The sequence below is a fragment of the Acinonyx jubatus genome, chromosome D2 (assembly GCF_027475565.1).
Source record: "Acinonyx jubatus isolate Ajub_Pintada_27869175 chromosome D2, VMU_Ajub_asm_v1.0, whole genome shotgun sequence".
NCBI classification, from domain to species: domain Eukaryota; kingdom Metazoa; phylum Chordata; class Mammalia; order Carnivora; family Felidae; genus Acinonyx; species Acinonyx jubatus.
The window spans coordinates 50,292,227-50,308,853 of record NC_069393.1 but is presented as its reverse complement, the minus strand read 5'-3'; the positions used below and the strand labels follow the sequence as shown (position 1 = coordinate 50,308,853).

Below are 16,627 nucleotides of genomic sequence, written 5' to 3'. Positions count from 1 at the left end.
ACACGGGACCGAAGTAACCTGTGCTGCCTTTCTGAGCACTTCCCACGCACGGGGCTCCGTGTTTGTTCCCATTCTGCAACGGCCTCGGAAGGAAGGAGTCCAGCCTTGCTCAGCGGGTGCCACTCCCCATGTCTCGCTGTGTGCCCGGTGGCGCCGGGGAGCACCACGGTGTAACAGGAGACAGAGCTCAGGCACCACAGTAACGACGGGAAAGAGAGCGGCGTCACCGCAACCTTCCGGACCTGAATGTCTGACGGGAGCCTAACTAGAACTCCTAGGGTGAGAACCTACGGATGTATTAATAAAACAAAACTCTTCTCTAACTGGCCGACGACAGCAGCTTTCAATTCACGTGGGCCTTTCTTTGACAGTTCCTTTCGAAGGGTTATTTCGATTGGATGAAGCTAACAAAATAAATTGTTCTAAAGTGTGCGTGTGTGTGCAGGCCTCAAGTATTACTTGGGGACAGCCCACCTCTCAAAACTAAGCAGCTCGAGAACCTCTAGAGAAGATTTATGATCTCAGATACTCAAAACTGTCATAAAATTTGCCACAGCAGTAATTAACGGAGGCTGCGGTCTACAACCACTAATATTAAGGATGACAGGCAACAAGAAATTATGCAATCAGAATTTTAATAACAAAGATACTATTTTTAACATGGTCAAATATACTCGGCTAAGTCCAGATTTTAAAAAACAAAAGAATCTAGCCCAACGGTACAACCATACAGCTTTATACAGAACATTCCATAGATCAACAGAAAATACATTTGAGCACAAAAATAAAAATATTTAAAGAGAATCTCTAAGCAGCATTTTATTTCTGCAAAACAGACATATATCTTGTACTGATTAAATATCTACAAGTGCTTTTCCTTTACAAAAATACATATATTCTTAATAGACGAAGTCATTAACAATGACCTGGTAATCTTTCACTTCAATTTGAATGATTTATAAGCTAAATCTTACAACCACAAAAAGGTTTTTATTTGTATTAAGATGTTACCACTTTTGACAAAAAAAGCTTAAAATATTTTATATTTCAAAGGAAAATTAGCAACATAACTATACAGTATATCCTGTGACGGTCTTGTCTGACGGGAGGGCTACTCTACCAAACTCTGGTGCTTGCTGTTGTCGCCAAGTACAGGAACGCAGCTGAAGGCTGGCGCTCTCCCACAAGCTCTCGTCGTGGGCCACAGCTTCGTAAGGACACTTAGGCCCCCATCCCCATTCTAAAAAATACAGCAAAAGAAAACCGACCCCCCAAAATGTGAGGCTGATCCCATTACATTTCTAACGTGTAGAACTTCTGCTCCAGTGGACTGAGGTGCAGTCTAGGGATAGATGATCTGTTTACTGTCTGTACAATGTGCCCAGAAATATTTAATCTTCGTCTGTACTAGATTAGTTTCTTACTCCATGAAGCTCTGAAAGATGGAAGAAAACTAGACCCAGTATTTTAACAGATCTTTCATTTGATTCTATATTTAAAGACAATTAAAATTAAAAGGCATTTCTGAATAATGTCTCAGTACTGAATCCTAGAAAAAGGGGCACAATGAGTATACATATTTGAGCATTTAAAATAAATTATTTTAAAGTTTTATAACTTTCTGAAAAGGAAGTGCTGAAGCATTTTAATTCTATTTGCAAATACAGTTTAAGGATAGTGAGTAAATATACCATTTGTGAAGGCTCTTCCCTAGGAAGAGAATCATTTTAAATTATTGGGAAAATACCTCTGTTTTAGGAAAAAGAAAACCATGAAAACCCTGTAATGTAGAAGTACATTTTAATGACCTTTCAATCTGAAGTTTTTCCATCAAAAATACTACAGACCTAGGTACGCCAAGTGAATCCAGAACTGGATGGTGTTTTTGTGCTTTCGAAGGGTTTCTGCATCTCTAGTATATGTCATCTTTTTTGACTTTTCCATAGACCAGATCTGGCGGGCATGTTACGTTTCTTACTGTAAGGATCTATGTCTTACAGTATTAATAGCATTTTCACGTTTTTGTTTCTAATCCAAAAGATTAAAGTTATGGCAAACGGATTCATTTTTGCAATTCCTACAACCAACATCTTACTGGTATAAAGCTTAGCCGGAGGGAAGATTCCTTACGATAAACCAGAGTATGTGGCAGACTGCATCCAAGGAGGTTGACCCAGTGGCCTATCAGGCTGCATCACGTGAGTTTGACCTTCAAGGTGGCCACAGCGTAAGCTCCCAGGGAGAACGGCGGATGGGCAGTGCCTAACTTGATGTATATGCTCTTGATCTGGGACTTATTTTGCCAAATTTGGCCGTATGGCTACATTCTAATCACAATAAGGTAATCACTAAGAAAGAAGACAAAGAGTTGCTTTTTAAGAAAAAAAAATCAGCCTTTATGAAAACTTTGCTTTTGAATACAAAAAAAAAAAAAAAACCCCACTTAGGTAAGTCCAATAGAATGTACTATTTCTTATACAAGTAAGCATGTCAGCACTTCTACCAAAGTCTGTCTGTAATGAAATTTCTCCTTTTACTAAGAACCCAGGAACCAAATAAGCATAAATTTTGTTTATATGGACTCTAATGAAGTGAATTAAAGAGCTTCTCAAATTAAACTTTAAAATCTCAATTTCAATATTCTCTTCAAAGGATGTATTTCTCCCACTTGCATCCAAAGGGGGAGCTAACTGTGGTGCTTTATCTCTTTCTCACCTTTGAGGATTTCCTAAGACCTGTCAGATGGTGCTGGAAAAACAAGGGCCATTATTGGAGAGGAAGTGTGCTCTGATTATTGCAAGAAAAACCTACATTTGATTGATCTCACCACAAAAATCAGTTTAAAGCCTTTCTTTGGTGATATTGTAGCAGTTAAGGTTACTTAAGGTTATTGCCTAACTATATAAAATTAAATTGCAACCTAAAAAATTCCACCCTCCAAACTGTTAAAACTGTCTCTCTAGCATGATTGTTAATCAACAGTAGAATGTCTTTGGTGATCTCTACTTCTTATGAAAATCTTTCAAAAAGAGATTACTCTCACTTATGAGTGCCTATTTGGATATAAAACCATTCATAAGAGACAGGTACAGAGAACTCAAAAGTTATGCAGCAAATCTAAACAGAAATGCACTTTTAGCAAAAGAGGCACTTTCTCTTAAATATTTCACTAAAGCTAAAGAGTTGACAATATTATGTAACACACTTTTCCCCCTTCAAGAATCACTTAAATTTGGATTTCGTTTTAGTGAATAATGTAGTTGAGTATGGGACAGATTTTTCAATGGATAAATAATACACTTTTCTAAAAGTAGTTAAAAGACCTTACCCAAAGTACCCACACCCCAGACTGAATGACCTTATCTTACCTCATCAGTGAGCCTTTTAGTTTATTTTTTATACCTCTTAAAAGTATTCCATTCATCTAGAGAAAAGGCCATATTCTGATTTTTCTGTTAACTGATGTGATTACTTCAGTTAAAGTGGTATGCATGAACCACAGTCCTTCTTTATATCCAAGCTTCCTTGGCCCTCTTATATCTCTGACATCCTAGGGCAGAGAAAAGCGATTACAAAGTCCTTTATGGAAGGTAAAGTTCTTTCGGTTTCTTGCTTAAGAGACAACAAATTTAAACAAATTTAATTGAGTTTTCTCCAGTTTTGCAGATTCAGAGGATTATTCCTACAGTTTACTTATGTAAGAGCTTTATTAGCACCCTAAGTTTATAAAACTAACTGCAAAAGTCACCTGTATATGTTTCTTGTATCTGGTTTCTTGCAAATTCCTTAAGCTGACTTAGGGGATAATTAGTGTATTGCTCAGACATGAAAGCAGTCCCATACTTAGGAAATTATAGCTGAATATACCACAAGAGGCGGGTTGAAGAAGTCTACAGTTCTGAATAGTAATGCTGTATCACTCAGGATGGTCCTAAACTGTACGTTTCCCTAAATGCCAACTGATGCCCTGCTTCCCTTATGGTTTCCTTTCACATGTTTTGGCACATATTCCACTGCATTTCCATAAAAATGTTAACATGTGAACAGTGAATAAAGGAATTTTACATAAAACGATTCTCAATTCCATAATTGCTTCCTACATATTTCCTTGGAAAACAGTAAAATTACATGTGATGAGGCAGCAACAGACCCAACTTAAAGAGCTCATGTGTCTAAAACTCACTGAAGGCTCTAAGTTTTGGCTGGGGAACCCAAAACACACAGGTCTCATTTGTGGTTTTACTTTAAAATGCACTCCCAATTCATTTTGAGTTAGTTAACTTCCATATGTAAAACACTATTTTAATCACTGACCTAGATGTGACAAATTTATAATATTAGAATTTCCTAGGGATGTCAGGGAATTGGATTTCACAGCACAGCAAAATAATTTCTGTAGCTAGAGAGTAGATGCTGTTTTTGGTTGAGTGTAATGGTCTGTTCTAACCATCTTGAAAGAGTTCACAATAATCTGCCTTTTAAATTCTGCTTCTGAGTCCCTCCAGGCACAAACAGAATCTAACAGAATGAAATTAAGAAAGCACTGCCATAACCTTTTTCACAAAAGTCCAAACAATAACGACAGAAAACTGTGATAGAGACTTCCTGACTTGAAACAATGACACATGAAAAGGTAATTTAGGAAGTTTCAGCCTTTTATAGTGTGAAATGCATCAAGATTTAGCTGTATTTTGTATGTGTTTTTTAGAGTTGTACAATGTTTTATTCCTAAGAAGCATTTTGAGATTCAGAAGGCATTAATCCGTGATACATTTTACTGGAAAATGTAGCACGTCTACAATGTATACAGTATAAAAACTATGTGTGTAACACACAGATTGTGCTCGTGTCAGATTTCTAAAACAGTTTTTCCTAGCTTTCAAGACTTTTACTAAGTTTCGGAGGTTAACTTGTTTATTTTGAGGCAATTAACAAAACAATTTCCAAATAAGTTTGTTTGAAAACAACTGTCGATTTAAAGGTTTCAAACGAAGTTCTTCACATAATTTCAGGTAATGAGACTTTCTCTGACTTGCAGACTAATCTCAAAATGAATGGAAGACTTAACAAAACTGCAAAATCAAGGACATTATCCCAGCTCTGACCTTAACGAGTTTATGTATAAAACAAGAATCCCATTTCCCCCTGCTGACTACAGGATCTAAAATGGAATCTCCTCAAATCATTAATTTGGGTTAGCATGTTCACCTACTACACTGCAGTTACTCTATTAGACGCATGTGGTTTTGGAGCTGCGATAGGTAACAGTTTTAATTTATAATTGCCTTGAGACTTCTAAAATCCATAAAATAGCTAATGTTATCTGCTCTAAAAATCCTAATATTTAAAATCATCATAACCCTCTGCATGCCACAATGACACACACCTAAGGCCAACTTAAAAAGAGAGACATTCTACTCATTAAATGAGAGCCACAATAGAATGACGCATACATAGAACGGGCTACACAGTGATGTTTCACGAAGCAGCACCTGCTCGTCATAAGGCATTACGAAAGACTGACCTTGCTGATGCAGTAATTTTGTCAGAAGTAAGTGTGGCCAGCTGTCGACCTTTCCAATGGTTCTGAATCGGACTTCAGTGGTCCACCCGGTCACACACACTTTCAATCTGGAGGGCTAGCATGCCTCCTTGTGCAATGGTAGGTAGACCACACAGCTGGAGGACTTAACATGTCTACAACTATAATGTGCTCTAATGACGAGAATAATTGGAATTCTTCCCCCAAAGTCTTGCACACTCAAAAGTGAACTATTTCACACAGAAAAAGCTTAGAACAGGACCGTGGCTCAAAAACCACTCTTCTAAATACTTTCCCATACAAAATAACTTCAAGATATAATAATTATTTCTTGTACAGTACTCTATTTAAACAAAAATTAATAAAATATTAAGTATGTGAAAACTGCAACACCACACAGATTGAGTCATATTACTAGTGTAATCAAACGTTAGAACGGTCTTGGAACAGGCAAGCAAAATATCCGGGAGGCTGAATCGTGGCTGCACCCGTAGCTGATTGCAACCACGACTTGTACACTGAGACAGCACAAATACCGTATGCGGATGATTCAGTAGCAGAATGGCACTTGGTTCACTCTTAATAGAAACAACATAAATGCAACTGACAATTTAGAGACAGACAATGGCCTTATTTGCATGCTGAAAATCTGGTTGTGTCCCTCTCGTCCACACACCGTTCCCTGTGCGATCTGCTGATGAGTAAACAAAGAGTGCAGGAGTCATCTCCGTGGGATCTAGGCCCCTTGGTCTAACCGAAATCAATTCTTGGTCGATACTGCAATACCATGGGGTAGGACTATAAAATAAAAACATGATGATGAGTAAGACTGTGTTTATATGAAAAATGAAAACAATATAGATTACATACAAAAGCCTTTAAGAATGCAGGATTATTTACAGTATTTCCTAGTACTACTAGTGATTATGACAATTAAAGACTAGTTACCATTAAAATGCTTTATTTTTAAATTACCATTATTTTTCTAGAATCAGGCAAGTTTTCTCTGATATGTAACAAAGGTCAAGTTCAAAGGCTCACGAGGTCACGCTGGCTGGGTATGAGTCGTACGAAAGTAACAGGGAGGACTGAAGGCTCTGTGCCCTGCTTGAAGGTGTTCGTTCAATCATGTACCTCGTGGGGCTGCATTCCACCCAAGCTGCTGTTTGTGCGCTGAGTCACAAATTAACAGAGACCTCTTTCTATGAATCTATGAAACTGGGGTAGTTTTCACAAATCACATTTGTTTTTCGTAAGTTTGACACTTTTTTTTTTTTAGCATTGAAACTTTAATGGTCCTTTAAAAACTGAAAAACAAGTAGCGAATTGTTACATGGAACATTCAGGTTGCTACCTCCTTTCAATAGTCAGTTGATACTATTATATATTCTGGGTGGACGCACAACTGAAAGGTATGGACTGTTCTTCATTGCTGTGACTACAGACAAGGTATCCCTACATCAACAGACTAGAGAGGAAACTACTTCCTGGGCATAAAAGGCATAGGCCACATTGCCACTTCAGTATCTCTTTTCACCTGCTATTGTACCTTTTCATACAGAACCTAACATCACAAAGTCAGGTCTGGAGAACCACTGGTTTTCCCTTCCCGAAAGCTTCAGATTCCCCCTTTTAAGTGAAATTTCATTGAGAAGCTCCTTTTATGAAACCAAGAAAGTGCTGAGACTGTCATTGATGGTTCCCCTTCATCTCAGTGTAAGTGGACACAAAAATCCAGGCCACGAAATTGTGTACTCTTTCATACAGGTGAAAGGGGTGGGCTGAGGCTCTATAATCCTAAAAAGGACTATTTCTGCCCGTATAGCTAGGTTCTATCCTGAGAAAACTCCTCATTGGTCTTTAGCCATTCAGCTCAGGATGGGACTGGAGGTGGGAATGGAAATTTCTAGGTCTTGCTCTTCCTAGCTGAGGATGTAGGGGGATGCCACCACCAGTTCTGAGGGCTGGAGTAAAAGTCACAGTGCCTCAAGATTTCCACGGTCTTAAATCTATTTTGGTTTATATTTTGTTTACTTGGTTTTATTTAAACTTTGTTCCCTCTGAATGACAATATCTGGGAGAAACAGGAATGTGCATTTTAAAAAAGTCCCTGGGTCTTGTGAAACTGAGCCAGCTGTGGAGACGGCTACCCAGACTCCCTACACTCTGCAGTAGGGTAGGATCTTCTTCCTGTTCTGGCCCAGCCCACGGCTTGCCCTCCCTCCGCCACAACAACCTTCCTAGCTTTGTTCTCCATCCCGGACTCTGTGGAGTCTGCACGCTTTCTGCAAATGATTAAGGCACTCATTCTAGAATTCCTTCATAATATATAGAAGAATCCATCAGCAGTTCTACTGGGATGAAGGCAGAGAGGGAAGTAAAATGGCTTGTCGGTGGTCAGGATTTTCTGGTTTTGGTTGAAAATGGTTTGCTTTCTCCAAGTAACCATTTGTGTTTGTTCTATGATGACAGCTGAAGTTTAATCTTACTGAAGTGTTTTACAATGCTGGGAACCACTAAGATCTACTTTAAGTTCTATTTGTATTTCAGTTTGCTTTCTGAAGTAAAACAGCGCTGTGCTTAGTATCAGGGAATGTGGCGCACCACCCCACAGTGTTGAGCGACTGCCCCAAATGGGCCTACTTGGAGAGTTGCTAGTCGTCAGTCCCATCATGTGCTAAAATAAAAGATACTCCCACAGTATCCATTTCAAATGTGATAACTTTGGAAAGTGATAAATCACATCGACCTTGACTGATGTACTGCTTTTCATAAAAAATCTTTATCATAAAAGTGAATGTGGTTTCATGATAGATTTGGAAAATACAGAAAAGCACCAAGAAAAAAGGAAACTCACTTAAATACCACCATCCAAAGATAACTACCATAATTATTTTAGTGTCTATCCTTCTGGGCTTTCTGTCTGTATACATATTTTTTTTTCAAGACTGTAATCAAGCTACACATATTGTTTGGTAAATCATTTTGTCCGTGTAAAATTTTAATTTCTATTTAAAAATTCCATAACTCATTTTGACACCATTTAATATCCTTGATCATTTTTAAAGGAAGAACATAATAGCTTTGTAGAAAAGAATCATAAGTTACCAAAAAATTTCCTTTTGCTGTATATTTTAGTTAATTCCTTTTTTTTAAAAAATTTTTTAATGTTTATTTGAGAGAGACAGAGTGCAAATAGGGGAGGGGCAGAGAGACAGGGAGACACAGGATCTGAAGCAGGTTCCAGGCTCTGAGCTGTCAGCACAGAGCCTGAAGTGGGGCTCGAACTCACAAGCTGTGAGATCATGACCTGAGCCGAAGTCAGATGCCCAACTGACTGAGCCACCCAGGTGCCCTCTCCCCCCCCGCCTTTTTCTTTTGCGATTATAGATTAATCCTGCCCCAAGGATCAGGGCTGGTTCCTACAGTGGAACTGCTGGTTCAAACAGCATAAATACTGTCACCCTGAACTTCAGGGAAGTTATTCTATCTTTACGTTTCCAAAAGAAATACAAATGCTCATTCTTCACTGCTCTCATCAATAATGAGTACTATCTTTTCTTCCCTCTTAATATGGCAATTTAATAAGCATAAAATAGTATTTTATTTCTTCTAAAGAAATTAACCATTTTTGAATGCTGATTAGCCAGTTTTGTTTCCTTCTTTTGTGACTTTCCTAAGCAGGTCTTTTGTTCATTTTTCTGTGATAAGTTGAACTCTGTCTTACAGATTTGCATGAATTCTTTCATGTATTAAGGCTATTAAACCTCTCTGCGTATACTGCAAATATTTCCTTAGTTATGATATTTTTGCCATGTACTTTTCAATATTAACAGTCAACTTGCTTTGTCTTTTTTTCCTTTTGTATGTACAGTGAAAAAGGCCATCCCCACTCTGAAATTATTCAACTATAGTTCTTCTTGATCTTTGATGGTATCTATTTTAATATTTACCACTTTAAGCCATGAGAATCTCCTATAATGTGAGGTATGAACTGAATCTCCATCACCACCACCAAGTCTCAGTAAAATTTATTGAAAACTAACCCTACTAGATCACACCCTCCCCCCAAAATCTATACTCCGAGTTCACCGATTAGCCCTGCTGACTGCCAAATACTGTCTCCGGTCCAGCCCTGCTGGCCTCCTTGCAACCCTCAACCAACCAGGTATGACCACTTCTCCAGATCTTTCCACTGTGTTCCCTTGGCCTGAAGCATCCGATCCCAGATACACACATAGCTATTTCTCTCACTTGCTTTTGATCAAGAACCTCCACCTCAAAGAAGTCTTCCTTTGGCTATCTTACCTAAAATATTCTACTTCCCTACTTTAATTTTTCTTCTAACACTACAAATCTGACTCATTTATTTTTCATCTGTTACCGTCATTAGAATGTAGGCTCTGTGAGGAACTTGTTCATTTTTACTTGTGTCCTAAAAGAGTACTTGGGCCTAAAAGAGTACCCAGTGCATAGTTAAGTGTTCAGTAGGTATTTGCTAAATAAATCTTTTTTCTTCCACTAACGTGAAATACTCTCTTTACAGATTCATACAATACTAGAGTCTGTCCCTGAGCTATTCTTTTGACTCATATGTCTGTGTTTAAGTCAGTGCCCTATTTTAATTACTTCAGCTTACAAATGCATTTTAGGATGTGGCGGTGCACATGCCCCCTGATTACCCACCGAAAACTGTGACGGACCAGGAGCACTGGCTCGTACTTCCTGATGAACTTTAGAATGACTGATTCTGTTAAGTTAAACAAGAATCTGGTAAAAAGTGTGTCTGGAACTATATCAAACTTGATAATTTAATTATGGGGAGAAATGACATCTCTAATATTTAATTTACTATTTAAATTTCTTGTGTGTGAAGTGGCATTTTGGTTATTTATGAGGAAGTCTTTGATCTTAGAAAGTATATGCTGAAATATTTGGTAGTCAACTGTCATGATACTTGCAATTTACTTTCATATAGTTGCACAAAGAAACAATAGACAGAATGATAAAGAGATTCATAAGATAAGGAGAAGGGAAGAGAAGGAAAGAGGGAGCATAAAATGTAGCAAAATGTTAACTGGTAAAATCTAAGCACAAGTAAAGGATATCCCTTTGTATTATTTCAATTGTTTTGTTTTTTGGAAAACTTTTAAAATAAGCTGGTAGGAAAAACTGGGACTTAGTGAATTTTATCAAATGCCTTTTCAGTATCTACTGATGGTTTTTATTCGACTCTGTGTGTGTGTGTATATATATAAAATATGTTTATATTACATAATATATATTACTTCCTTCCCCCCAATATTAAGCCATTCTTCCATTTCTCATAAAAATACTATTTAGTCTTGGTTTATTATTCTTTTAGTATATTACTTATCATCTTTGTACTTGTATTCAAAATGAGATTGATACTGGTTTTCTAGTTGGGGGTTTTCTGTCAGTTTTTGGTATCATGATTATGTTACTTTTGTAAAATAAATTTGAAAAGAATTCCATCTTTTTCAATAATTTAAAACAGTTTACAATGGGAATGATCTATTGCTTGAAAATTGGTGAGAGCATGACCATCAAGCTATTTAGGCATCCTTTGAGGAAGTAATTTTTGAATAATTATTTTCTTTCATGGCTTACAGATTTAAATTTTCTTTCTTCGTTGGTGAATTTTAGTCCACTGGTATTTTCCTAGAAAACTGTCCATTTGGTGGAATTTAAAAATTTTTTTAATTTAAAAACGAAATAGTGTAAAGAGTATATACATAATATTTTCTTGAAATAAAAAAGTGGTAACTTTTCCCTTGAAAACTTGTAGCTGAATTTTGGCTAAAGGTGCATCCTGTTAATCACAAGTTCAACTCTGCGACAGGACCATATACTCCATAATGAAGTGTTGAAGGAAGAAAAGGGAATTTGAGAGGATTTTGAAAAATCCGATCTTATTCCGGTTCTTCTCTGATACTTTAGATGGGAGTTTAAGAACATCTTTATTTCTAAGGAACAGACATCAGTGCCAAGAGTGAAAGCATAAAACCACACATGTAGGAGTTACGGTTAAAGGCAGAAGCATCACTACAACTCATCATCCCAATATAAGATGTACTTTTATTAGATAACTGGGGTGTGCATCTGAGGAGAGTCTTTGTCAGTGCGTTTTAAAACTTGTCCACTATCATCTGTAGTAAGTGACCCGAGCAAGCTCACAGTTACATGTGGCTGTTGCCGCTGCTGAGCCTCACCTAACCCGGCGTTGCATCTTTCGCTTGTAGGGGACTGATTAAAACACAAAAAACAAACAAACAAAAACTTCCACAAAGAAGTGTTAAGTATGGAGCAGAGATCCAATATGGAGCAGAGATTTCTCAAGGGCTGAAACTAGTAATTATTGAAAATTTCTGACTCCTAAATAATGGCCTTAACATTTATAATTTCATTTTTTAGTTCTGTGAAATTAAATAGATAATGCAAGATGACTAAAATAATGGGAAATTTGGGGACGTAAATTGAAAAATGACGTTTTGTAGCTCAAATAAATATTAGTTTGGCAAAGTGACATGTCTTAGAAACTTGAGTTTGGGATGAGAGCGATCACCATCTTGGCGGGCATCGTCAGGGTCATATGTACAGTCGTGAGTGCCTCTTACCTGATACAAAGGGCCATCCTGAGAGCAGACTTGCGAAGCTGAGCAGTTCAGACACCGAAACTGCGGAGGAGATGAACTCATCAGATAAGAGGCATCCACAACTGGATACATATTTAAAACTGATTATTTAAACTATCTTAACGTCAAACATGAGTCAACATGATTAGTTTAAGTAAACACTTTCCAAAATATGGTAGTTGTTTTTGGGAAAAAAAAAAAAAAGATTTTAAGAACTTAGTGGCTGGTAAAACGTAGCTTGAAACAACTTTAGTACCTAAAATATCAGTTTTGTTACTATTCTGCAAGTATTTACCAAAATGGTGGCTATCCTTTCCATTTCCTCTTCAAATAATGATTTCTGGGAAAACCCTCACATCTTCAGTCCAGGAGGGGTATTCTCTTTCTTCCACCCCTTCCTGTGATTGATCTCGCTTAGCTCTCCTTTCCACTACCCGTGAAAGGAACACTGCTTAAGGACCTCAGGAACTCTGAAAGGGGCATGAGGCTTGCCCCAACCTGTAAGAGGTCCATTTTATGTATTAGGCTAGGCTCTTCATGTTGCTCAGATGAGGTGTTTAGTCTCTGTCTCTATTTTAATAGCATGAGATTGTGAGCTCCTTGAGCGGCACACAGCAGCTTCTCACGGAAGGTTTTGTGAGTAAATCAATGAATGAACACATCTTAAAACTACTGAGTGGATTCATCTGTAAACCTGCTAAGTTCTAACAGTTTAACCATTCATATTTAAAGAAAGAAATCATTCCCAAATCTTGATTTTTCAATACTGGGTTAAATACTTATTAAATGTAAACATTACAATTGAGATTATATACTTTAAACTTATGTATATATGAGTTCAACATTGTATGCCTCTTCAAAATGGGGGAAAACGCATAAAAAATATGTGAGGTGTAAATTAACCAGGATAAATCTAGCCAAAGCAAGCCACCTTTTTGAAAGAATATTAAAGTAAGCAATGATTAAAACAAATGTATTGGTGGCCTTTTAAATAAAATGTTAGAAATTATCCATTTCCTCAAAAGACTAGCAATTTTTTCCAGAAGTGAGTTCTTGACTTTGTGTCCAGGGTTCACCAACATGCTGTAAGGATATGCCCTGGCAACCTTCCCTTTTCACTCTGGAGTCCCCATGCTCTGGCCTATCAGACCTTGCACGTCCTCAACTGTGCCGAGTCCCAAACAGCATTTAAGGGAAGAGTTCAGGTAAAAAGAGGCTATTTCACTAGAGTGATGATTATTTTTTCCTATTAATCTCTTTTGGTACCAGCCATGAAGGATGTTTGTTTTTCCTAAAAGTGCTTAATAATGCAAATAACGCAAAGTAAGACAAATGTGGTACAGTAACTGTAGGTACGTCCTGGCAGGGGCTTGCTACAAGACCTAAAATCAACCAGGATCATCTGGGAAAGATGGGCTGTACTGAGACTTAGTATTCAACCTACCCAAGAAAAGGAGAGCAGGAAGAACACGAGCTCATGACGAAAGCTGAGGCCAAATGGGAAGATAGGAATAGTAAGTAAGCTCTCAGGGATGAGAGGCGGTACTAGAGAGAGTTACAATAATAGTAAAATGTAAGATACATAAGCTATTCGTAAACTTACTAGCATTTATTATGTCAGGCATTCTGCCACGTACTTTATTACATAGTATTTCATTCTTACTAAGACATTTCGAGACAAGTATTGTTACTCAAATTTTAGGGATCAAAAAACTGAGTCAAAACTAGGAAGCAAAACACAACTGGGAGGAAATGGCTACAACACATATGACCAGAGATTCATTTCTAGAATTCATAAGGAGCTCTTAGAAGTTAGTAAGGAAAAGACAAATACCACAATAGAAAAACAACAAGGCAACTGATATGAAAAGAAACTTCACAGAAGAAATACAAAATTGATAATATGCTGTGTTGGTGAGGGTGTCAGAAAATGGGCACTCTCGTGTATTACTGGTAGAATTATACACTGCTAAAATCTTTTAAGAGGATAGTTATTACCTACCAAAAAGTTAAATATGCATACTCTTGTAAATCCCACACCTGGAATCTAACCAATGAATATGCTTGCACATGTGTAAAAAGATCTATGTACTGGAGTAACTATTGCTTATAATGTTAAAAAAAACCTTGAAAAAGTCTAAATTTCCACCAAAGGACTGTGTTAATCAGATTATGCTACAGACACACAAATGGAATACTATCAATGTGGTATAAAGAATTGTATCAAAGTTTGTTGATTCTCCATAAGACACATCATCAAATGATAAAAAAAAGTTGCAGAAGAGTACATATGAGTCCGTTTATGTTTCAGAACTGTGATGAACCCTGGATATTATAACAGGATCATGTATAATTGGTGATTAGTCTAGATAACTAAGTCCCTTCTAGATTGAGATCAGATTCTGTGATTCTATACCCTCAATTTACAGATTTGGAAGCCACAGGCAAGCCAGTGGTCATGGATCACGTTTCCTAAAGTTCTATTACTCAAAGGATGGTCCAAAGATTGGATGCACTGGCATTCCCTGGGAGCTTGTTACAAATGCAGAATTTTGGGCCCCACCCCAGACCTACTGAGTCAGAATCTGTATTTTACCAAGATCCCCACATGATTTCTATTCACATAAAGTTTGAGAAGCACTGGCTTTTAAAAAAGGTACATTTTCTCCCATTCATAAGCAAAAGATGAAACACCAATCCTGAGTATAACATCTTCAGGCGGCAGTATCGTTATGAACTGAAAAATCTCTTAAGGATTTGCTAAGTGCAACCAGATGTTTGATTCCTAATGATAAAAACCTTTTAAAAATGCATCACACTGAAGAATTCAGAAAGTGCTAGGACTTGAGAAAACAGACCGAGTCTGAAGGGGAGCTGCCCCAGGAGGAAGAAGCGGCACCGAGGCCCTGTGGCACCGGAGGTGTGCTTCAGCCCTGGAGAAGCGGAGGCAAAGCTGGCTTTTCTGAGATTCTTCCTGGGAGTCTAGATGTAGGTCTAAAGTCAGGAGGTGACTGGAGTATGACTGGCCTTGCCTGAGGCAGAAGAGCCAGGGGGCAGGGCAGCATCCCGTGTGAAAAGGGAAGACAGCCACAGGGTTTACTCAGAGACCCAGGAGAACATAGCACCTACGAGAAACACCCCACGGCACCGAAGAGAAGAAAACAGTTGCCAAGATGCCAATTCGAGCCAAGTCAACCTAAAAATTTATTCCAATGCCAATCACAGTCCCATTCTAGAGCTCATCTGAAAAAACAAATGCGTAAAGCGAGCCAACACAATTTTTAAAAGGGTAATAAGGAGCAACCTAGGATAGAAGCAACCTATTTGCCTTATAAATTAGTCTGAACTTTATTCAAACTTATCCCAAAGAAAATGGACAACTTAGGGGCTTTAAATTAGGGGTGGTATGTGATCAGATTTTTATAAAAGCTATATATGATGTGTAATGTGGTGCAGGGATAAGACCCACTCAGAAGAACAAAACTGTCCAGGAACACAATGTACATACCTGTGTGTGTACAAACATGTACAGGTAACCTCTGCATAGATAATGCTGACAGCTCAAAACACGGAGATAAAGTATGGATTATTCAATGAATGATATTTTTGGCAAAAAAATCTTAGAATAATTTAGTCTTGGTTTATTTTTTTTAATAGAAAATTTTTAAATGTTTGTTTGAGAGAGCGAGAGAGCACGTGTGAGCTGGGGAGGGGAAGAAAGAGAGGGGGAGAGACAGAATCCCAAGCGGGCTTTAGGCTATCGGCACAGAGTCCGACACAGGGCTCCATCTTGTGAACCATGAGACCATGACCTGAGCCAAAACCAAGAGTCGGTTGCTTAACCCACTGAGTCACCCAGGAGCCTGAGTCTTAGCGTAGTGGTAGGTATGTGTGTGTAAGGCAATAAATCCCAGGTAGATCAAAATATTGACCGTAAAAAAGTACCAGAAACAAGTAAAAGAATCACAAGGTAGGAAATCAGCTGACCCCAGCAGGAGGCACAGCCAGGTAGCAAAAGCAGTAGATAAGGTGAACTTTTCAGACCGACATCCTGGCATCCCGCTGGCAGTGGGGACAGAGTGGGGGCACAGATGGGGACAGATATGACTGCAACAAGTACACTAGTAGGGGCTTGATCAAGAAATGACTGTTTTGTTGCTTATTTTTCCATTCACTCCAACTGTCAGAATTCACCAATTATTATTATGACTCCTAATTAATTGGAACATGAGCCAAAATTTAAAATCTGTTTAACAGAAAACAAATGGGAAATGGAGATCCAAATAAATGAGATGATCTTTAGGATATATTTTGCATAACTATTACCTTATAAAAGACAAACTCTGCATTTAATTTATTCTTTGAACAAATATTTTTTGAGTATTTGTACTAGGCACTGCTCTAGCTACTGGAGACTCAGCAGGGAACA

General features: G+C 37.9%; 1 protein-coding gene across 5 annotated transcripts in view; it reads right to left on the bottom strand.

The window, feature by feature from the left end:
* Nucleotides 1–618: 618 nt before the first annotated feature.
* The window catches only part of PCGF5 (polycomb group ring finger 5), a 122,847-nt gene continuing 106,838 nt past the window's right edge, over nucleotides 619–16,627 (bottom strand). For 3 of the 5 annotated variants that reach the window (XM_053207559.1, XM_027062610.2, XM_027062609.2), the window contains exons 9-10: nucleotides 12,181–12,240; nucleotides 6,808–11,809 (exon numbers count right to left, since the gene is read on the bottom strand). In XM_053207559.1, the coding sequence (XP_053063534.1) occupies nucleotides 11,645–11,809; nucleotides 12,181–12,240 (225 nt within the window). In that variant the 3' untranslated portion in view covers nucleotides 6,808–11,644. Of the gene's footprint in view, nucleotides 6,341–6,807; nucleotides 11,810–12,180; nucleotides 12,241–16,627 lie in introns of those variants that run through there. The other 2 variants (XM_053207560.1, XM_053207561.1) reach the window with 2 other exon arrangements.